Source organism: Trachymyrmex cornetzi, unplaced genomic scaffold (assembly GCF_001594075.2).
Source record: "Trachymyrmex cornetzi isolate Tcor2-1 unplaced genomic scaffold, Tcor1.1 scaffold99, whole genome shotgun sequence".
NCBI lineage: Eukaryota > Metazoa > Arthropoda > Insecta > Hymenoptera > Formicidae > Trachymyrmex > Trachymyrmex cornetzi.
In genome coordinates, this window is record NW_017300343.1 from 3,197,330 (window position 1) to 3,219,959 (window position 22,630).

Genomic DNA, 22,630 nt, shown 5'->3' on the forward strand with positions numbered 1-22,630 from the left:
ATCCGGTATTGCGTGAATTTTCATTGATGTACGATTAATCTGTTAACACGGATGTAACACGCCATAATAATAAGGAAATTAAAATCTTCGTTTCTCTCGATAACATCTAGACATGCTCCTGCATCACTATTTGTGGCCACGTATTTTTATACCCTGTGTTTTCCCCAATTATGATTGTACTTTATCATTCAGGATATCGGTATGTAGAAGAGAGACATTATAACACACATACAATCTAAAAGTACTTACACACGATTGCGGATATTGTCATTATTATTATTCTTATTATTACACAATGAATTGTAATTTCATCTTTTACGTGCGCGCATACTGATCGCATAGTTCTGCGACATTTATATGAAGTTTGTACGCGCATATACAATGCGAAAAGAATTCCAATGTATTTCAATAAATGATTCACCGAAAAGTCAGTGAAGTCCTCTTTGTTATATTGAAATGTATTCCATATATAATTTGCGATACTCTAGTCTAATCGTGGGAGTTATGCATTAATAGAAAATAGGGGCGTGTATGGCATTAATGGAATGGATATGACATAAATTTTTATTGGATTCTTCTAAGAATAGAAATGATTCGAGAGACAAACATTAGCGAAATGAAAATAATCGCGTTTGGAAAAAAATGAATTTAATGATAATTATTTAAAAGAAATTATTGAAGCCGATCAATTAGTTTTAAGAATTCATATTTTTCAACGTTATATTATTTGAATGAGACTTGCAATTGCAATTAACATGTAAACACAATACTGTAATCGGCAATAATTGCAGCATACCTTTGAAGTAATAATTTAAGTAGATAATAATTTCAGTATATCTAATTGTAAGCTGCAACGTACACGCAATTTGTTATTTATGATTATGTTAGCTTTATACATGACATTTCATAAATTGCGTTTCAGACGGAAAATCAATAAATCAGTAAATCATCAATGATCATTTTATCGAGAAGCATTGATTAATAAATGCAAAGCTATTTAGTGACAAAAATTTTGAGACTTCAACGACGAAATGTCTTTAATATACGTAAATACGTAGCATATAATATTAATTTATATTAAGACTACTATTTTAGATAATGTATACTTCATCCCGAAATTTAGGATAGAACTCTATTGATATTTTTATATATACTGTATATGTATAATATGATAAATTTGAAAAATTAAAAAATATACATTTATAAAATATATATATAAATAGATAGCACATAAAAAAAAATAAATATAGTATTCTCTATAGGTTTTAGAGAGATGAAAATTTATCGATTTATTATCAATTGTTAAAATATCTAATTTAAACGTCAAAAGTTTTGAATAAATATCTTTGTTCTTAAAAGGAAAAAGTAAATTTTATTATTTTATATATTATACCAACAAGTATATAAGTCATTTAAAGAGGACTCGGATTCACTTTTTTTTAAACAAAAAATAATACATTTAATGAATATGTTGTATATTAAATTAACATTGATATCTTGATAGAAGATACAGTAAGCGAAAAATACTTCGAGAACTTCTTGTATGAGATTAATGCAAAACGTGCACAGATTCGCAGCATTCGCTCATAGCATGCCATACAGGATGCGTAAACGTGACAAGCATTGAAGTCTCTCTCGGGGAAACTCCTAAAGAAAGATGACGTAGTCTTCTCCGGCTATAATGGACCATCTCAAACCAGTTCTACCGTTTTACTACATCGTATCTACTGTTTCTATTAGTATCTGATCGTTTGTCTGGTAGTAGTAAATAGTAGAAACAATAATTACTCATTGCTCGACAATGTACGAATGTCTTTGGCTGCGCTGCGCTGCTGAGGATGCCACCTTCGCGAATCGCTCGCGGCTGCGTTCGGGATCCGCGGCGTCCCTTTCACTGTTGGGGATATCCTCATTATATATACGAGCTTTCGATCAGGATACTCTTGGCAATGGATCGGCACTCGGTGCCGCAGTGTAAACGAAGCAATCGGTAAAGCAACATTCGCGAGCCGGCCACCACCGAGATTGCTGAGATGTGGATCCGCAGCTTGCAATGTTCTCTGGCGGTGATTTTTGCATGCGCGTTTCTCGCCGGCTCAGGTAGCTTCCCACATTGTAAAATCTATTATAGAGTTTTACATAAATATTTGTTGTGCGTGCGCCCAATCAGGCGACTTTTAAATCAAAATATGATTGCACACGCATTTGTATGAAAAAATTAATTTTTTAAATGCTCATCTATTTATTAAATAAGTGTTTTTTTACTGACAATTTTATCTGTCTCCTTTTTTTTTGCTTTCTACGAACTAGATATAAATAGAAAAATTATCTATTTTTTTATACAAACGATAAATTGAGAGATAAAACGGTTCTAAAAATAAGTAATTTACTTTTGAGCAAATATATTATTAATTAATTAAAAAAAAAACATTATTTTAGAAATTAATAATTATTAATATAGTTACAAAAATATATATAATTTATAATAATTAATGAGACTATAATATAATTTATAATCAGAACTGCTTAGGGAAGCATTTTTTATATTTCATTAAATTTTTAATGATTTTAATTCATTGTAGTCTGTCAAAATTATAATTATAAACTTATATTGTTTTAAATTTCAAGTACACGTGCATGAATAGACAATGAAAGCAATAGCGATGTCTTTAGTGTGTATATTTATTCCTCCTTTGTGTACAACTCAATGAAATCATCTTTATAAATAATATTGGAGGCCACATCTCCTTGGTGCCATTATAGCGTCATAATTACATATATGGTTGTTGGCCTATCTATGGAGGAGTACAATTGTTTTCACGTGTATTGTGTAATATTTTTTGTTACGAATTATTAACAAAAATTTACAATTTTCGTCCAGAAAGTATCGAGATTATTGCAGACAAATGAGAAGTATTCAGTCAATTTTGTTTCTGTGAGAATAAAGTCATATACATATATTCTATTGCGCGCTATATACAAATTTCAACATTTCATACCCGGACCTTTATTCATTATTACAATGATACTCGATTATTCTACGTGAGAATGTTTCGGCGACGTTAATTATAGACTACGTAGAATGAATATTAAGTGCATGAAGTTTATAACTTGACTATTGTAATTTTTAAAACTTTGCATAAATAAAAAAAAAGCGAAGAAACAAAAACGTATATGCTCACATATATCGCAATTTAAACAATGCTAAAAATGATTCTTATGTATTTGTTTTTTTTTTAGATAGCGTATCGGCTGGTGCATACGCCGGTGCATATGCTGGAGCAGGTGTATGTAAAAATTTTTCTCATAATTTCTCATAATTTTTCAGACAACATATTTACTTATAGAACGATTGCCTTTCTCATAAATACTCATAAATACTCATCAAACGTGTATGAGAAAATACGAGAGATGAAATACTTTATATGAGAAAATATAATTTTTTCTATATATTTTGCCATCATTTGTATGATTTTCCAATTTCGTATTTTTTCATATTTTCTCATATAAAGTATTTCATTTCTCATATTTTCTCATATATATGATAACAATTTTTTTCATAATTTTGAAATTTTTTCAAAATGTCTCATAATTTCACATAATTATTGACAAATTGTTAATATAAAAAATTATAAAAAATTTTATGAGAAAAATTTTTACCAGGCATCTGCATTAAGCAGCACCAGTGTACTTGAAGACGCAGAAAATATTTCTGGTGCTCACGATAGACATAAGGGAATTCGTAGCTACGACAGCACCGGTTTTCCCCACGACAACAATGCTAACCGTGGTGTAAAATCTTATGGCACGCCTTCAGGACACGGCGCCAATTATGATCATGGAATAAAAGGCGGAGGTCACGGCTATAATAAGAATGATGATTGCTCTAAATGCAAATGGGAGAACGACGATTACTGGGAGCGGGATGAGCCGGAGGAGGAGGGAGACGAAAACGATGGGGATGAATGCGACGATGGTCAATACAGACCCCATAAAGTGCATCATCATGGTCCTGGTAGAGAACATAAACCAGGATCGCATCCACCTGGTGTACATAAGACTGGACCTACGGGCGTCTACATTGATGAGGGAGGTGGTAGTCCTGGCGGTCCTTTAGGCGGTAGCCCTGGAGGTCCTTTAGGCGGTAGCCCTGGAGGTCCTTTAGGCGGTAGCCCTAGAGGTCCTTTAGGCGGTAGCCCTGGAGGTCCTTTAGGCGGTAGTCCTGGAGGTCCTTTAGGCGGTAGCCCTGGAGGTCCTTTAGGCGGTAGCCCTGGCGGTCCTTTAGGCGGTATCAACTATCCGAGCACAGGATATTCGAGGCCAATCAGTGGCTATGAAACTACTCCAAAACCTGGATCCAGCTGGAATACTCCATCCGCTGATGCGTCAAAACCCGGATACGGTAGCGTAACCGCGAGCGCTTTTGGAACAACACCGAGCTCTTGGCCAGACTGGAACCGAGGGACAACTCCTAGTAGTTTTGGCTCTTCGCCGAAACCCGCTTGGGACAGTGGACACGACAGCAGATTTCCTTCTTCACAGAGACCTGGTGCATCTGTCCCAAACTTCGACGCAACGACAAAACCTGGACAAGGATGGCCTACCAATCAATTCCCGAGCAGTTCTTCCGCGATACCACATGCAGGAAGTGGCATATCTTCTCCAAGTTATGGATATCCGCAGGAAAGTCAGAATAGGCCTTACGGACAACCTGGAACACAAAGTGCGTGTTTGTAATTCAATATTTTTATTGTTCATATTAATATTAGTGCAACTATTACGCAGTAAGGTGAATAAGAAAATGATGCAAAATATAATAATTAATTATATTGAACGGATACATTAGAAACGGTGAAATATCTGTCAACATAAATTTTTTTTAAATGTTAATATAAATAATGCTTCTACTTGTACAGGCACATATGCTGGCGCTTATGCTGGAGCAAGCGTAACATCTGGTGTTGGAAGCCCTTATGGAGCAACCTCTAGCTTTGGAAGAAAAGATCATCCATTTGATCTCCATAAGCCAACAAATACCCAGGCATCACAAGGACCATATGGTAGAACAGATCAAGCACCCTTTAGCCCTGATAGTAACTATTATGGCCTAGGGGGTTATAACAAACCCAGACCTGGTTCTTATAGTACGCCCACAACTATAATAAATACTATCGGAACTACTAAAGGACCATATGAAGGTATCGATTCACCTAAAACTGTTCCTGGACCCCAAACTGATCCATTTGCTCCTAGAAAATCACCAGGATCACCAAGCGGTGCTTATGAACATCCGGGTGTCACAAAACCGAGTTATGGAAGTACTACTTCCTGGTTAGGTCAGACTGGAAGTAGTCCTTGGCATGGTACAGGTACTACTCCTCATATTGGATTTCCAACGTTAAATACTGGATTTGGAACAACTAAAACTCCACTTAGTCACGTTAGCACCCCAAGTTCTACGTTATCTGCTCCATACGACAGAACAAGACCGAAACAACCTAACTTTAATATTGCGAGTAGTAGCGCAATTGCAAGTGCTGGTGCAAGTGCGTTTGGAACATCTCCTGGTATATACAACACTCCCAGCATAACTGGGACTACTTCATCGTATGGTACAACACCAGCGTACAGAGGAAGTTCAAGTTATACTCCCGGAGTCAAAGGTTCTATCGGAAGTACTAAACCTGCTTATGGAACTGTTCCCCATACATATCCTAATATTGACAGTGGAACCTGGCCTGGAGGACAGCCCGGTAGTGGCACTGGACCTTGGCCTAGTAGAAAACCTGGAGATGGAAGTGGAATTACGCCTGGTAGGTATTCTCCAGGTATTTTGCCTGCCAAGCAACCTCAAGGAAGTGGAACGTGGCCTTCCGGACAACCAACAAGTGGAAGTGGGACTTGGCCTAGTAGTAAGCAACCTGTAGATGGAAGCGGGGCATGGCCAGGCCAGGTACAATCTGGACCAGAAAGTGGACCTGGATGCGGTCTAGGTGGAAATTGTGGAGGTGCCACTGGTTTGCAAGGAGGTAGTAATTGTGGAGGATGTTGTGGGAATTATAATTGCAACAGCGGTTGTAGTGGAAGAGATAATGTACCAGGACAGGGATTGTGTGGTGGAGTAATAGGTCCTAGTGGTGTTAATAAAACATATTATCCCGCTGGAACTGGCGATGGAAATGTTCCAAATATTGGAGCAGCATATGGACCGGATTCACCTCATAATATCGGAGCTGGTACTAGGCCAGTTTATCCTGGAACGCAAGGTAAGGAAAATGAGAGAAAAATAATATTTATAAATTGATTAAATATTTAACTGTTTAGACAGCTAACGTTATTTTACGCATTACGTAAATGATTAAATATTTTAATATTTATCTTTTAAATAATACGTCAAATAATACAAGAAATATCACATATTAGCTTTCATAGTTATAAATATGATTAAAGCTAAATTTTAATTTTGATTTTTATTAAAGGTGCAAGTATAACACCGGAAAGTCCTGTGTCATGGAATTCAGCAAATCCATTCTTATTTGGAGCTGGAAGTATGTGCATTAATAATTGAAAATTTTTAATGAATCTTTACCATTTTTATAAATTACATTTTTCACTTTTATGGTAAAACAATAGTAGTTTATAACTGAAAAAAATATAAGAAAATTTTTTGTAACAATAAATTTATGTTTATAGGAGCAATTCATTACATAAAATAATATATTTAGAGTTCATCACATGTAAATTATATGAAATATGATATATGTATATACATACATTTATTATATGAAATACATATTATGTGATTAAAAAAATTCTCAAATATTACGATATTAATTTCTTGAAATTTCAATAATAAATTAAATTTTTTTGATCTGTAAAAACATATATTAACAGTGTGTGAAAATACATATAAATGTTAGTTGTATTTTAATTCACTGTTTAGGAACTACTCCAAGCAGTATTTCAAATCCTTGGATTGAAAATGCAAATAATAAACCAATTGGTCCAGGAAATCCTTTTCTCGATTCAAGTTGGACTCGTCCTAAGCCTGGATATAGCAACTCATATAATGATAGAAATGTGATTCCTCATGAAGGAAACACAAAGCCTGGTGATCAAAGAAATCTTTTCCTGAATAATGACAGAAGAGGAGATAACAGTGCTAATCCTAACGAAGGTGTAAATCCGCTTGAAGAAAAGATACCAAAAGGATATAATCCTTTCCTTACACCTTTGATAGATGGAAGTGGCGGTTCAGATAGACCGTTACACGGTAAATATCCAGATAGATCAGGAACACCAGGAAGTTTTCCTGGTTCAGGAACATCAGGAAATTATCCTGGATCGGGAACAGCAGGAAATTATCCTGCCTCAGGAACACAAGGAAATTATCCTGGCTCAGGGACACCAGGAAATTATCCTGGATCGGAAACACCAGGAAATTATCTCGGTTCTGGAACACCAGGAAATTATCCTGGATCGGGAGCACCAGGAAATTATCCTGGATCGGGAGCACCAGGAAGTTTCCCTAGCTCGAGAACACCAGGAAATTACCCTGGATCGGGAACACCAGAAAATTATCCCGGATCAAGAACACCAGGAAATTATCCTGGATCAGGAACACCAGGAAGTTATCCTGGATCGGGAAGCAATCCTCAAGGTCCAGATCCAGTACAATGTAAGCTGGGTCTGTTTGGTTGTGGGGCACCCGGTAGTGGAAGCTACGCAGGTGGCAAACATCCAGGAGGAGCATTCGGCGGAAATGTTGGAACCAGTACTGGAAATCCAGGAAGCGTTGGCAATGTTCCTGGTGGGAATCCCGGAATTGGGGGATTCGCTGTCGGCGCAGATCATCCAGGATCAGGAGGGAATAATTTAGCGTCGTCCGTTAGCGGTGCTCAGGCGCGAGCTTACGCTGGATCTTTCAGTTCTGCTCAAGCTTCCAGCTCCAGTTTTGCCGACTCTTTTCCCGGCGCGCCAGGTTTGTTACTTGCAAAAATGTGTTTTAATAGTGGACATTCGCAAAATATAATTCTGTGAAAGAAATTTGAAAGCGCAATTTATTTTCAATAGCTGGAAACGTCACGTTTTAAAAATAGAAAATATATAATCAATACTATTCTTAAAATCGTTCATGAAAATTATAATTTAGAATACAATATTTTGCAATTATTTAAAAATTAAAAAGTTTTTTCGTATGTTTGCAATAACATAAGATATGTTATTACAAACATTGGATCTCAAAATATGATAACTATGATACATTATGGACACGAACAGTAAAACTTATTGACAATGATAAAATGATATCGATTAAATATGTACTAGAAATTGCGCTTTTTTATTTATATTCAAATTAAGATTATGATCCGAAAATGAACAGGCAAACGAACGACTGTTTAAAATTGGATAACTAGCGTTGCGTTAACAAGCCACACGATCATTAAGATTAGAACGAAGGAGTGTGTGCCGATTGTAAATCAAGTCAACGATGCATTCATAATTCCACGGCATTTATATCCCCGTGATGTCAAGTAGATCATACCGATGGAAGTTTTCTCACGGCTAATATCACGCCTTAGCGAGACATTGTAGCGGTATTTTTTGAAACGAAACGAATATATACGAGATAAAAACGTAATCTCTCTCACAATGGGAAAAATGGCCTCAAGGTCAGCCACGTTTGCATTACGAGGGATTGGAAATACGCGTGTGATTGATGCGTTCCTTCGTACAATGATGCATAAATCAAAGATAGCAGCGTCTTAATTAATAGTAAGCGCCGGTTCCAGGTATCCGTTTCCGTTCTTTGACTACGAAAGCTGTTATATACATATACATACAATTCGTATTGGCCATAATTAATTTACCATATCAGTAATATCTAGTAATGATGTTTTTTTAATGCATTTCTGTCTATTATAAGATAATAGCAAATGTCGGCAGTTTGTAATAATTCAGCTATTTAACAAGATTTGTATATTTTATAATATTTGAAATATTTATAGACAAAAGTTAAATTTAATTTAAATTATATTACGACGAACAAATTTCATCAAAGATAAAATGTTGTCGATTTTATCAGATAATTTTAAACAAGTTTTTACTTATTTTATTTGAGAATATATGACTTAAAAGTTCTTAGTATACTAATATACAAATAAAATGCGAAGACAACAATTGATCTATGCAAAAATCTAAATCTTAAATTTTGTGTTCGCAGGATCCGCCGATAATTTTGGTGGAAATTTGTCTCCTAATGGAGCACAAAATCAAGGCGGACTTAATTCCTGGGCTTCCAGTGGTGCCTCTGCTTTTGCCAGTAGTAGTGCCGGAAGTAAGTTTCCAATAGGATTATTTAAACACGTATTCAGAGAGATGTAATTATTTAATGTAAAAATTTTAGAAAAGAATGTCAAAATATTAAAATGTTATTTTGCAGGCTGGTCAGGAAATCATCCTATCGACGTGAAGGGTTAACCAGTTTAATCGAAAGATAAATATTAAAGTATAATAAATACAGACGATGACATAATTCTGAAATATATTGTAATATATATTTGACGTCTCGTCATTTAATCATAAAATGTTTAACGTCTGTCATGTAAAGCTTCATGTATAAAGAGATTTTATATTTATTTGACGTATCGTTTATTTATTATAACCGATATGAGTAGATAAAATTTTCCCTTTGTACATATCTTATTGTTAGTTAACTGATGAAAGAGTAAATAGATTTCTCAGAATAACGTGTATAATAATGGTTTACGTCACATGTCATCCTTATTATCAGTTATTTCGATAATTGGCAAGGTAATATTTCATTCCATGTTTTTTAACAGACTATATAGAGTTATGACTCTATAGTCCATTAAAAAACGTTAATTTTCAATATTTTTGCTTTATTGTTTATCTTTGCCTTATTGTTATTTTAAGCAAGATAGATTCCATAATTAAGTCCTTAAATCAATATAAATAAAGACTCTTAATTTTCCATGACGGTAATACTTGATCTTATTATCTGAGGGAATGGATGATCAACGTATTAAACACCCAGTATATATTAATGAGCGAGCTATTATCCTTAATATTCTTACGACATAGAAGTAATTACAACTCGCTGAGAAATGTATAAAAGGACGTTTTTAGTTGCATAGATTCAGTCTTTCTTCCGGATCCCACTGTGTTTCTTCAATTTACAAGCATCATGAAGATCATCATATTAATTTCTACTATATTAATATTATTAATTCAACTATCTAACGCGCAGTTGGGTAAGTCTTATTATTATTTATGTAATGAAAATATTCTTTAAAGAGTAATTTTAAATTCTTAGATAAAATGAATAATGAGAGAGACAGGATTGTTTCCAATTTAAGTGTTACGTTATTTATATATCGTTCGAGAATTAACGATCAGCAAAAACTAAAGATATTTATTTAAGTTTTCTAATCTATAAGTGGTTTTATAACAGTAGACTACAATTTATGTAATAATTAAATCTTGTAGAATATTTTTAACAAATTTTGAATTTTATATATAATTTAAAATGGCATGCGTGGTATATTAGGATTCAATTTTGGCTATGGAAATGAAGGATATCCTTACTCCAATTACGATAGACGAGGCTCGAACATGAGGCAACGATCGAGACAACGAGACATGGCTAGGTAAGTTAATGTTTTTTTTAACTAAATTAAGTTAAAGTTAATGGTTTAAAAAATTAATAAAATTAAATTAAAAGTTGAAGGAATAAAAAATTAACTTAATAAAAGTTAAGTTAAGATTAAATTAACTTACGCTTAAAAAAAGTTAATTTTGGAAAAAATTATTTTACTTTAAATAGCAATTACAATATAGATTATTAGGTAAATTAAATTTTTTCATTCACATGTAAAAGTTACTAATATAATTAGAGTCACACCACAAGGCAGTTTTGTCAAAATCTTGCGAGAGAGAAGAGTATATATACATATTTGCATTATCTCTCTTTCTTTAACATTTATCTAACTTTCTTTAACTTCTGAAACGACTGTTCACGCATGTTTACGACTACACCGACTAGATATTTGTTACAAAAAATAAACGTAAAAATTCAGAAAATGAGTGGATATGCATCACTGTTTTATAACAATTCTTCATCAAGGCTCATATTTCATACTTATATTGCTGAAATATAACCTACGTTTATGACACTTAAAATTAGTGTGATTCAAATATAAGCGGGAATTGACAGAACCTAGCGAACCAATAAAAACTGGCCATCGTATGGTGTGACTCTTATTATAGTCTTTAATCATAAAATCGTTGAACTTTTTCTAAATTAATTCTCTAATGTTTAAGATTTTATAAAAAAAATATTAGTCTTAAGAGAAATAGAAACATTTTTAATTTAAAAAAAGTTAATAAATTAAATTTTAAAAATAACTAAATTAAGTTAAATTAATATATTTAAGATTATATAACTACGTTAAGTTAAGAGTTAATAATTTTTGAACTTTTAACGTTTTAACTAGTTCCTACCCGATGCTGCAAGGTCCATATATGCGATAGGTATGTATTGAAATTCAAAAAAGACGAATCGGTGATCTAGGACTACTATAAGATACTCTATATGCGTTTCCACAATAATTCGTATTAAATTGTAATATGTCATATTAAATAATATTTATAAGTATAAAAAAGACAGAGAGATTATGTGAATATTTTTTCTTTGCACTATTGTTACATTATATTATAGTTACACTATAGTATTTTGTCCTAATAGGAGTAAAAATATACTAAAGAAAGATACTATATATATATATATATATATGTATATTATACTGCCAAGGAAAAAAAAATTTTTTTTTAATCGGCCACTTAGCTCAAAAGCTAAGCTTCCATTTCATGCCAAAAGAACATCTACATAAATTTTAATAAAAAATATTAAGATTTAGAGGTCGCTAGTAAACGATTTTGAAATCAAAGTTTCTAAATCTTAATATTTTTTGATAAAAGTTTAGGGATGTTCTTTTGGCATGAAATGGAAGCTTTTGAACTAAGTGCCGATTAAAAAAAAATTTTTTTTTCTTGGCAGTCTAATGTATATACATATAAAGTTTCATTCATGTGTAATAGATTGATATAGATACATTTTGATATCGTTAATACTGAAAAAAATGTTGTTTTTGTTCGTGAATTAATAAACAACTATAAATTTTGACTATAAAGTTTTTATTTTATATGAATATATTATTATGAATACATGCAAATTAATTTTACTAATCTATAAATGTATAGAACGAGAAATTTTTGGGATATTTTACAATCTGTTAAATGCTTCCAAAAAATTGTTTATTTTACATAGTGCAAGCAAAAAATCGCGATCTCTCATTTTTAATTTATGTGGCTGCAAAAATAATTTTAATTAACAGCAACAAAAATAGCTTCATGTCATATTTCGTTCCAATGATAAACTTTTATTTCAATGATAAATAATATACTTTTTACAGAAAATAATTAAAAAAAATTAATTTTTGTGAAATTCTTTGCCCAGAAACTTGGTTATTTATCTTATGTGGTATATTTGCAAATATCGTTCGTTTATAAATTGTATTATTACAGATAATGAAAATATAGCATGCGAATGCAGTTTAAGCAATAAATTTTCGAAAATATATTGAATGTTGTAAATTACAATTAGTTAACTATACATGTTTCTTAAATAGCAGACACTAATCATATAGCGTTATTCCTGATTAAGAATTGAGTCGAAAAGTCCTCTACCATTTTGCAATTTTCGCAATGATTGAAATATTAATTTCTAAAGATTGTCGAATCACATAATGCTATTCCTGATCAAAAATTGAATTGAAAAGTTCTCTACCATTTTGCAATTTTTATAATAGTTAATGATTGGTCAGCCGGATGGATACGCGCTTATTCGGCAATTTTTAGAAATTAATATTTTGTCATTCATTGCGAAAATTGCGTGATTGTAAGACTTTTCGACCCAATTTTTAATCAGGAATGGGGCTACATGATTATTGTCCGTTATTTAAGAAACATCCTAAATACGTGATAATTTCAATATAATTAAAAAATTTTTAATTATTTTTATAATATTGTTTCAGATGTGTCCTTCTAATTCTCAACTACCTGGAAACCCGAAATTCATTTAATATAATATGGTTCTTTTTGTGGGTTAAATAAATATCTATATCTCTCTATGTGAAATATTTTTTGTGTTCTTATGTTTCTTGTGGGTTAAATAAATATGTATATCTCTCTACGTGAAATATTTTTTGTGTTCTTATCTCATCTGACAACAATGATTGTTTTTCTATCATATATATACATATATATTTGTTAAAATAATTATCCTGCAATTTAATTCAATTATGAGCTTTCAACTAATAATATCTAATTATTATAGTTTTATTATAATTTCTTATTATTATATTTTGTCTTTTTCAAATTAAAAAGAGACTTCACGGTCACTCTAATATCTTTGTAGTATTTATGTGAACATTTGTTTTGAGTTTTTAATTTCCATTTGCCTATCTTATTTGTTTTTTTACTTTTTTTTAAAAGTATTTCGTATCTCTTGAATGTTAAATTTCATAGTTTGTAGATATAATGTTTTCGCAATGTATTAGTTCTCAGATAGCATATATTAAATACAATGGATTTTAAACATTTTAGCGATTTTACTTATTTTTCAGGTAGGATTATTATTAAGTGACTTATTGTTAGCAATTTACTTAGAAATTAATTTATTATTTGTCCATACACAGGAAAAAATACGACTTTATCAGACCTATTGGCATATAAAACAGATATAGGTGTAATCATGGAAATATGCTATACAACTACAAACATACGGTGCTCAATGTAAAGAAACAGAAAGCCGTAATAGACTAGATCCGTGTAGTTAGGATATGTGATTTGAGGACAGGTGACTATTTAATGCTGTTTTATGGGCGAATTTTTTCATACAAATAAGACATTCGTGAGTTTTTTCGTTAACGTGCACCAATAAGTGCTTTTTCAACGCTGCTTTATCTTTGCATATTTTTTGACAAGTACTACATTCAAATGGTCTCTCACCGGCGTGAATCAGGATGTGGCTGTTTAACGTGGTCTTCTGCGTGAAAGCTTTGTGACACACATAACATTCGTACGGTCTGTCACCGGTGTGACTTAACATATGTTTCTTCAACGATGCCTTTTCCTTGAATGTCTTCTGGCAGATGTGACACGCGTGTCTCTTATCGCCTGTATGTATGATCATGTGCGAGTTTAATCGCGTCTTCTCCCTGAACGCCATGTCGCACATATTGCACGCAAACGGTTTCTCACCGGTGTGTATTAGAGTATGCCGATTCAGATCCGATTTCCTGGTGAAGATTTTGTCGCAAACCTTGCAATCGTATTGACCACCAGTGTGTAATAACATGTGACTGTTTAAATCCGATTTTCTTGCGCATGCCTTGTGACAGATGTGACACTCGTGCGGTTTCTCGCCCGTGTGGACCAACATATGGGAATTCAATTTGGCCTTTTCTCGAAAAGTCATTAAGCACTCTTTACACTCGTATGGTCTCTCACCAGTGTGAACCATAGTATGCCTAATTAATTCTGATTTTCTCTTGTATGTTTTTTCACAAATGTTACACGCATGTGGTTTCTCACCGCTATGCGCCAACATGTGATTGTTGAGCGCGGTTTTTTGGGCGAACGATCTATGACACAACGTACACTTGAAATGTTTGTTTCCCGTATGGAGTGGCAAATGCATGTTCAATTTCGCCTTCTCTTTGAATGCCTCGAAACAAATCGTGCATTTATAGGGTTTGTCCGCATTCGTGTGATTGGTCATGTGTCGATTCAAATTAATTTTCTCTTTAAACGTCATGTGACACACATCACATTCAAAGGGCCTGTCTTCCATTGGCATTATCTGTTCATTCATACCAGCTCGCTTCATAAAAGCCTGCTGCAATGCATCACAATCGTAAGGTTTATCTAATACATGTAATTGCATGTGGCTTCTTAAGCTCCATTTATAAGCGAATCTTTTTTGACAGATGTTGCACTCTAATGGACTCATTCCAACATGAGTCAACATGTGAGCATGCAGGCTAGAGTTGTCAGTAAAATTTTGTTGACAGACCTCACATTGATTTCCACTACAGTGCGTCTTTAGATGCGTCACCATAGAATCATTATTCAGAAACCATTTCTTGCACATTGAGCATTGGATCTTGTAGAATTTCGGTTGTTGTCCATTTTGACAGAATCCATGATGCTTGTCGGAGTCTTGCGTTTGTATAAAATTTGTATTAGTCAAGCATCGTTGCATCATATCCTCCTTGTCACATAAATTAGTATTTGCTATTTGCGACCAGTTTTGGTGACTGGTCGATTCTCCTTCCAATTCTAACTTCACCTGTAAAAATTCACAAAGCTCCTAGAAAAAGATATTGTAACATAACGTATGACTGCATTCAGCAGAAAAGGCAGCTTTACAACTGTCGTAAGATTCTTTAATATAATTGGTTTACACATTTAGTTCTAGTAGGAACTAAGGGTCAATTATATTAAAGAATCTTATAATTGCAAAGCTGCTTTTTCTGTTGAATGCAGCCAATATCATAAAAACAACAATCATACTTTTATTAAGCAGTTATTCAAAATTTAGAATCTACAGCAGATATAAAACTATACAAAAAGATTATGGCTAAAGTTATAATTGTCATGTACTTACCATTTCGTTGGAGAAATCCACCTCATTGTTTTCGATAGGCAAAAAGAGAGTGCCCTTCTCGAAAGTGCCTGAGCAAATATCCTCCATGTAGTCTGGATCAAATGTTCTATCGCCTGGTTCCTCCTTAAGCACGACGCTCACAATGTTCTCATCCTTAAAGTAATCGTTACGTTAGACTCTGGACAGCGCCAGCAGTATGCCATATACCTGCTGCTGTTTCATACAAAAAGTTTACCATAACCTGACTGTCTATGGCTAATGCATCCATCGGTTCATCTTTCACCTTAAAACCTTCCATTTGCTACACTTCACTCTGAAAGTGAAATCAATTTATTCGCTTACATTTTACAATGCGATCAACACACAATGTCTAAAAAAAGCAAGAAAAAAAAAACAAATCCAGATAAAGAGAGACAAGGAAAAAGCTTTGTACACGATGGGTGCAGCCAGAAATTACATGAGGGACCGTCTTCCCATAACCTCCCGGAACGCGGCTTCCGCGAGATCTGTGCCAAGGCTTCGCCTGTCGCGTCGGTCGCGAACCTGTTGCCGCGTTCCGGGAGGACCAGTCGAAGGCGCGAATCGTAATTACCTAAGTCGATACTCACAGCATAGGTTACATGGCCCTTCCATGGAGTACAAAAATACAGGTTCAGCACGGGGTCGGACGACGCTCCTTCAACCTGTTCACGGCGCCGCTGAGATAATTGCACCGCGGCTCGAAGCAGTCGATTCGCCGCAGGCACGAATCGTTCAGATTGTTCTCTCCCTGGATTTTACTCGACACCGATCCGATCGTGAGCAGGTCGTGAGATGCAGGTGACGCGCGAACGCGACGACGAACTTTCTCTCTCTCTCTCTCTCTCTCTCTCTCTCTCTCTGCCGACGAAGAAATCGACGAGGTAGGCGATGCGCTACGCGTTGGCTGGAGTAGATAATGTAACGTTGCACAAAACGCACGCGCGCTGGCGCGCGTCACATACACACGCACATGTGTGACGTGTGCGCGTGCGTACGCGACACGTACGAACACCTATAGGACGGATAGGACTCGACCGCTTGACGTCGCGTCGCGAGTGCACGTATGTGATATGCACATATATGATACGTGCTGCGTGCATACGTCACGCGGCGGCGGTTACGTAGCGCTCACGCGTGTGCGCGCGCACGCACGTCACACGCATCGCGCAGCGCTGCGCACGTTGCTGTTTTATGCGCGCGCTTGACAACTAATGTGCACATTGCACAAGTTCGGCAAACGTGCTCGTGTGAAGAATGTATACTCTTTTGCGATATTTGACGCGGATATATCAAGGATCGGTCCCGGGGGTCTAGCTGAGTTCTCATCAAATACCTAAAGTGCACGCAAGGTCTTTACGCAACAAAGGGACGCATAGGACTACGACGGCGGTATTATATCGAAACGTGTACGAAAAGAAGCAAACGGGTAAATTTATAAATAATCGAGACTTTTTATATAATTGTTTCGTATTGAGAGATAGATAAGATTAATAAGCATTATTCCTTTTTTAATATATAATATATATATGACTTAGTTTTTTAATTTAAAATATATGTAATATATTGATTAATATTTTAAATGTTCGTATTAATATTGAAAAACATATTTAAAAATATGTTTTTAAACATATTATAATACAAATATAATATATAATATTTAAAATGTAATATGTACAAATGTTATTATATTTGTACAATTATGTTTGAAACGTGTTTTAAATATTTGTATTAAATACTTAAATATTTAAGTGATAATAATTCTGGAAATTGAAAAACGAAAAAAATTTTAGCAGTATTGATGTTAGTTAATATTGATATTTGTTGGTTATTTTTAATGATAACAAAACAGAATTATTTGTGGTATTGTGAGATAATATTAATTCCATCTAGTATTAATTGTTATTTATTACCTTATCACATCTTTCTTTTTCTTTCCTTTTTTTTCTCTTTTTCTCATTTTGTTTTTTGATCGTGTTCTCTTTCTAATTGATAATTAATTATATCATGAGTATGAAATTCTTTGTCTGTCTCGTTATAACAACGATAAAACAATAATAACATTCCTTTCTATACTGCAGCGACATAACAAATTACAACGTATAAAGTTACAGCAATATCGTGAAGAAATGAAAATGTATGTAATTTCAGCAAGAATGCAATAGTATATTGCATAAACATTTCACAAATACAATAAACTTACTATTTATTATTATCAATGCGATAATTGTGATAAATGAGTCATACATTTATAGTGATCGAAGTAGCTACGTGAATTACATATAAAAATCTATGCGCCTGCGTATATAATGAAGGTCATATCATACAAGAATAGAGACAGGAATTTAATCTTTATTCAATACATGTATTACTGTAAACAACCAAGAGATTTAATCTATATAATATAATTATATACATTATAATTAATTATTTATTATTATTAATTAATATCGATAAGTAATATGCACGTATGCATATATATATTGTATATTTATTTTGTATTTTATTTTAAATTACAATATACTTTCATTATGGAATATTACATCATGCGATAATGTGTTTTTATAAGTATGTTACACTACATTGTTATTACATCGTGATTTTTTAGAGAGCAAATATTTTATTGCATTCTTATTGCAATAATATTGCCATTATGATAAAATATTTCTATAATATAATTTTTGTTACATGTCTTGTAACCATTCTATTGTGGATAATTGTATGTTGATAAATAAAAAGTAAAATACAGAATATTAATTTTTATTATGAATTTACTTAATTAAAGTCGTTATTATAAAAATGACTATAATTAACGTTGTATATTAATCATTGATAATAATAAATAAAAATTGTTAAGTGAGTCTGAAATTTTGAATATTAAAAATATAATTTTACGAAGACTTCTGTATTTTCTAATATTTATCACGTGGTATTGGCTTTCTGTTAAAGATTAAGTTATTAAATAAATTTAATAACATTTTATTGCACATTTAATAATTGTCCACTAATTGTTGAAATTTTGCCCTAAAATATCTAAACTATTTAGAATAACCTATTGTATTTATTTTGGACATTTATTTATATATGACGTCATATATATGAAATTACGTAGACGATTTTAATTTAAGAGTTTTAATATTATATTTATTATCTTATCATAGTTTTTATTCTATAAAATAAATATTTTAAATTTGGCAAAATAAATGAAACTAATATGTTCACAAATCTTTCTTCTTACAATGATTCATACAGAATGTAATTACAGATCTTTGATGTATTAGATTACCAGCGTGAGTAAGCATGTTACAGTTACGTATGACGAATCACGCAAGATTTGAAAATGAAAGCCGACACTGGATGATAACGTGTAAAAAACTTGCATATATTATTAATAATAATTGACAATTACACACGTTTTGATCACAATTTAGATTATCTTTATATAGTAATAAATAAAAATTAAGCAATATATACATTAAATTCGATATAATAAAAAAACGAGGTGCTTTTTTTTTAAAGTCTGAGATATATTGTCGCAAGTATAAAGTCTGAAATAATCGTCCATAGATAAAATTTTCAATCGTCTATTGTATTTGGAATTACAGAATACATATTTCGATATTCCGATATTAAAAATTATAATCTGAGATCCTATGAGTTGTTAAATAGATCGCACGTATATCTGGTAAAACTTATTTCGAAGAGTTGTGAACTTATTAGTTAAGGACATTTCGTAGATATTTCAAAATAATAACAAAATTATGAAAAAATTACAGATTATTCTAAATTGCATTTAAAAGTAATACAACCAAATTTTTTTGTTGGTAATTGAAGTAGGAAATATATAAACTTCGATAAATTCATAATTTATTCAATAAAATCAAGTTATTTAAAACTATAAGAATTATAAGAAATATATACGAATACTTATATAAATTCACGCAAAGATGTTTTTTTAGCAAATTATTAATTTAATTTGTTTACAGTATTTAGCTCTAAACAGTGATGATGAATTTCACCCTGTGTTTGGTAATTATTTTAATATTGGATGTCAGTTACGGTAAGTGAAAACATGCATCAACGAATTCTTTTGTTTTCATTTACGAAGAAAAAACCATATAAATGCGAATTCAATTTAACGTAACAATAAAAGAAAAAACAAAAGGAAAAGACAAAAAAGTAGAAGAAAAAATAGGACTAAAATAAATTATTGATCGATGCTGTTTATTTAAGATTATGAGATATATTAGGCATATATTTATATAGGTATATTTAAAATAGCAGATAAATTATTAGAAATGTTAGAAAATACAATTTATAAGTTACTGTAAATTTACTTAAAAAAAAAAGTTTTCTTAATCGATGAATTTTATGAGAGAATTTCTCATCTATGATCTGAGATATGAAGGATCTTGTAATTTATTGATTAAAAATAATTTTTTTAAGTAAAATGTGACAAATATCGTGCATATTATTTTTGGAAAAGGAATCCGGGCACTTCGTATACGACGTTTGGTTGGTGGACAGCCCGCCATTGAATCTGAGTTTCCTTATCAAGTGTCTGTACGATACTACAACTTGCATATCTGCAGTGGTGCGCTTATCAGCGATAGGCATGTCTTGAGTGCAGCGCATTGTATATGTGGCTTGATAGACGAACCCTCTGAAGAACTCAGTGTGCACACTGGGAGCATTAATTTAAAAGAGGGCGAAAAACACGCTGTCAAAGATGTCATATGTCATCCTGATTATGTATATGGCTCTGAGAAGTCTTGGACAGCCGATTTAGTTGTAATCATGGTGAGGCATGCTTTCCTTTTGTCTTTTGGTAATTGAAGTAAGAAATAAACTTCGATAAATTCATAATTTTTAATAAATTGAAAAATCGAAGATATTTTTTTTTATTAATTTAATTTTCTAAAATTACAACTATAAAGATACAGATATTTTCTTATGATAAAAAACTTTAATATTAAATTTGCGCACGAAGAGCAAACTTAATTTGATGAAGAATATGCAATTGTCTAATAAATTTAAGATTATTAATAGATGGTATAAATTGGCTGAAACAGTTTAATTAATAGTCTAATAAATTAATAGTTCTTGTCAGAACCAAATTATCGCTGTAAAGTATTCATGATGCATTAAAATTTAAAGATAATACTTTTTATTTTTATATTATGTTGAATAAAATGTATTTGGTGTAAAATATAGCTTGTTGTTTAAAAAAAAAATTTTTTTTTAGTAAAATTAAAAATCTGTAGTAAAATTTTATACATATTTGTGATATATGTATATTTTCAGCTTGCTAAAGAAATTTGCATATCATCCTCTCAATCACCAATTGCTTTAGCAATGCACGACGATGTACCCATTGGACAACAAGCCATTATCAGTGGATGGGGTCGTGTTCATCCATTTAGTTGGTTGTCTCGAGACTTACAAAAACTTTCGGTGCCAATTATCGACAATAACGTATGTCAGGCCTATTACAAAAACACTACTATTCTCAACTCCCAAATTTGTACATTCGAAAAGAAAGGTATCGGCGCTTGCAAGGTAAAATATATTATTTTTTACAAAAATATATTACTGTTGTTGCATTTTGAAACATACGCGAAACTCAATTGGAAATCCTTTACAAGTTTCAAATTATAATTAGTTATTATTTAAAATTATTTATTTTATATATAATTTATATAATTTATATATAATAAAGATAGAAAATAAATATATTATTATATAATTATAATATACTTTGATGAAATTAGGTCTATTACCGAAAATATGATTTAAAAAACAGTTGTTTTTAAGAAATCTTGCAGACGGACAATTGGACGGACGGATGGACGGATAGACGGATGTACGGCTGGACAGTCGAATTAACACAGTCAGAAATTATAAAGTACAATAGTTTGCTGCATTAAATTAATATTTTGTGTGTAATTATTAATAATTTCTAAATATGTGTATTTTAAATTCTTTTGGAATATTTAAGTTTTTTATTTTTAATTTTATCGTGTAGAAGATCGAGAATTCAAATAATAACGAAAGAAGTAATATATTTTTATCACTTAAAATGTCTTAGAAACATTGCAAGAAAATAATATTTATGACATCTTATTAAATAAAACATCGCAATTTTTTAGATTAAATTTTAAACGAAAAGTGTAATTTTATATAATTTTTTAGTGTTTATTTATTCCTATTAAATCCCACATAATTAAATTAAATTTTTAAGTGAAACATGTTTTTTTTGATATTATATAAATATATTATAAATTTAATTATTTGAAGTATATGTACATTGTGCAAATATATAGTATATATATAGTATAAAGAATAAATAATTATATTTTATTAAAATGTTAATTGAAAGAGAATATTATTCGCAGGGCGATAGTGGCAGTCCTTTGGTACATAATTGTATACTAATAGGTATATTTTCATGGACAAAACCTTGTGCACTTGGTTTTCCTGATGTTTTTACCAGAGTAAGCCACTTTATGGATTTCATTAAACAAGTAATGCAGGATAATTAGAAGTAATCAATAATATCGATTGAGCTAATGTAAATAATATAATTAATAAACTTTTATATATATGTATGTATATAATTTTATATATAATAATTTATAAACTAACTCGATCCATTTTTAAGATCTAATAATCATATTACTCAGTTCAACTAGGCGATTTCCGTACAGATATTTGCGCTGTTTATTTTATAGCTGCCGTGTGTATATTTGCTGCGAGATACAACCATGTCTCTTGGTAATAAGATGTGATAGAATGAATAAATATTTTTGAAAAAGAATGTTTCTTTTTTCGACGCTTTTTATTGTATGTGTGTGTGTGTGT

General features: G+C 31.9%; 3 protein-coding genes across 12 annotated transcripts; 2 read left to right on the forward strand and 1 right to left on the reverse strand.

Annotated features, from left to right (window-relative positions):
• Positions 1 to 1,937: 1,937 nt before the first annotated feature.
• On the forward strand, positions 1,938 to 9,620 carry LOC108770141 (collagen alpha-1(III) chain). 5 transcript variants are annotated; one of them, XM_018521505.1, is made up of 9 exons: positions 1,938 to 2,100; positions 3,241 to 3,287; positions 3,664 to 4,723; positions 4,917 to 6,266; positions 6,480 to 6,548; positions 6,944 to 7,325; positions 7,461 to 7,981; positions 9,224 to 9,337; positions 9,443 to 9,620. In XM_018521505.1, the coding sequence occupies exons 1-9, from the start codon at positions 2,034 to 2,036 to the stop codon at positions 9,478 to 9,480; spliced, it is 3,648 nt and encodes a 1,215-aa protein (XP_018377007.1). In that variant the 5' UTR covers positions 1,938 to 2,033; the 3' UTR covers positions 9,481 to 9,620. The 5 variants fall into 5 exon arrangements, with proteins under 5 accessions (XP_018377007.1, XP_018377004.1, XP_018377005.1 ...); XM_018521502.1 differs by having other exon boundaries at positions 1,939 to 2,100; positions 3,664 to 4,213; positions 4,262 to 4,723; positions 6,944 to 7,981; XM_018521503.1 differs by having other exon boundaries at positions 1,939 to 2,100; positions 3,664 to 4,141; positions 4,262 to 4,723; positions 6,944 to 7,981.
• Positions 9,621 to 13,728: 4,108 nt separating this feature from the next.
• Positions 13,729 to 16,692, reverse strand: LOC108770144 (zinc finger protein OZF). 6 transcript variants are annotated; one of them, XM_018521511.1, is made up of 4 exons: positions 16,360 to 16,692; positions 15,987 to 16,064; positions 15,752 to 15,904; positions 13,729 to 15,454 (listed from the first exon to the last, which is right to left on the reverse strand). In XM_018521511.1, exons 2-4 carry the CDS (start codon positions 16,047 to 16,049, stop codon positions 13,916 to 13,918), a joined length of 1,755 nt encoding a protein of 584 aa, XP_018377013.1. In that variant the 5' UTR covers positions 16,050 to 16,064; positions 16,360 to 16,692; the 3' UTR covers positions 13,729 to 13,915. The 6 variants fall into 6 exon arrangements, with proteins under 6 accessions (XP_018377013.1, XP_018377014.1, XP_018377015.1 ...); XM_018521512.1 differs by lacking the exon at positions 16,360 to 16,692 and adding an exon at positions 16,185 to 16,203; XM_018521513.1 differs by having other exon boundaries at positions 13,730 to 15,433.
• Positions 16,693 to 16,971: 279 nt separating this feature from the next.
• LOC108770145 (chymotrypsin-2-like) lies at positions 16,972 to 22,311 on the forward strand. The gene is made up of 5 exons (XM_018521518.1): positions 16,972 to 17,198; positions 19,756 to 19,829; positions 20,256 to 20,569; positions 21,074 to 21,328; positions 22,165 to 22,311. Exons 2-5 carry the CDS (start codon positions 19,775 to 19,777, stop codon positions 22,309 to 22,311), a joined length of 771 nt encoding a protein of 256 aa, XP_018377020.1. The 5' UTR covers positions 16,972 to 17,198; positions 19,756 to 19,774.
• The last annotated feature ends 319 nt before the right edge of the window (positions 22,312 to 22,630 follow it).

Bases quoted from the DNA above. Each gene is read 5' to 3' on its own strand.
- LOC108770145 (XM_018521518.1), top strand. From the start codon at position 19,775: ATGATGAATTTCACCCTGTGTTTGGTAATTATTTTAATATTGGATGTC. The intron at 19,830-20,255 runs GTAAGTGAAAAC...TTTTTGGAAAAG, and splicing joins AATATTGGATGTCAGTTACG to GAATCCGGGCACTTCGTATA. The intron at 21,329-22,164 runs GTAAAATATATT...TATTATTCGCAG, and splicing joins AAGGTATCGGCGCTTGCAAG to GGCGATAGTGGCAGTCCTTT.
- LOC108770144 (XM_018521511.1), bottom strand. From the start codon at position 16,049: ATGGAAGGTTTTAAGGTGAAAGATGAACCGATGGATGCATTAGCCATA. The intron at 15,905-15,986 runs GTAAACTTTTTG...GATTACTTTAAG, and splicing joins CCATAGACAGTCAGGTTATG to GATGAGAACATTGTGAGCGT. The intron at 15,455-15,751 runs GTAAGTACATGA...ATCTTTTTCTAG, and splicing joins TGGATTTCTCCAACGAAATG to GAGCTTTGTGAATTTTTACA.
- LOC108770141 (XM_018521500.1), top strand. From the start codon at position 2,034: ATGTGGATCCGCAGCTTGCAATGTTCTCTGGCGGTGATTTTTGCATGC. The intron at 2,101-3,240 runs GTAGCTTCCCAC...TTTTTTTTTTAG, and splicing joins CGCGTTTCTCGCCGGCTCAG to ATAGCGTATCGGCTGGTGCA. The intron at 7,982-9,223 runs GTTTGTTACTTG...TTGTGTTCGCAG, and splicing joins CTCTTTTCCCGGCGCGCCAG to GATCCGCCGATAATTTTGGT.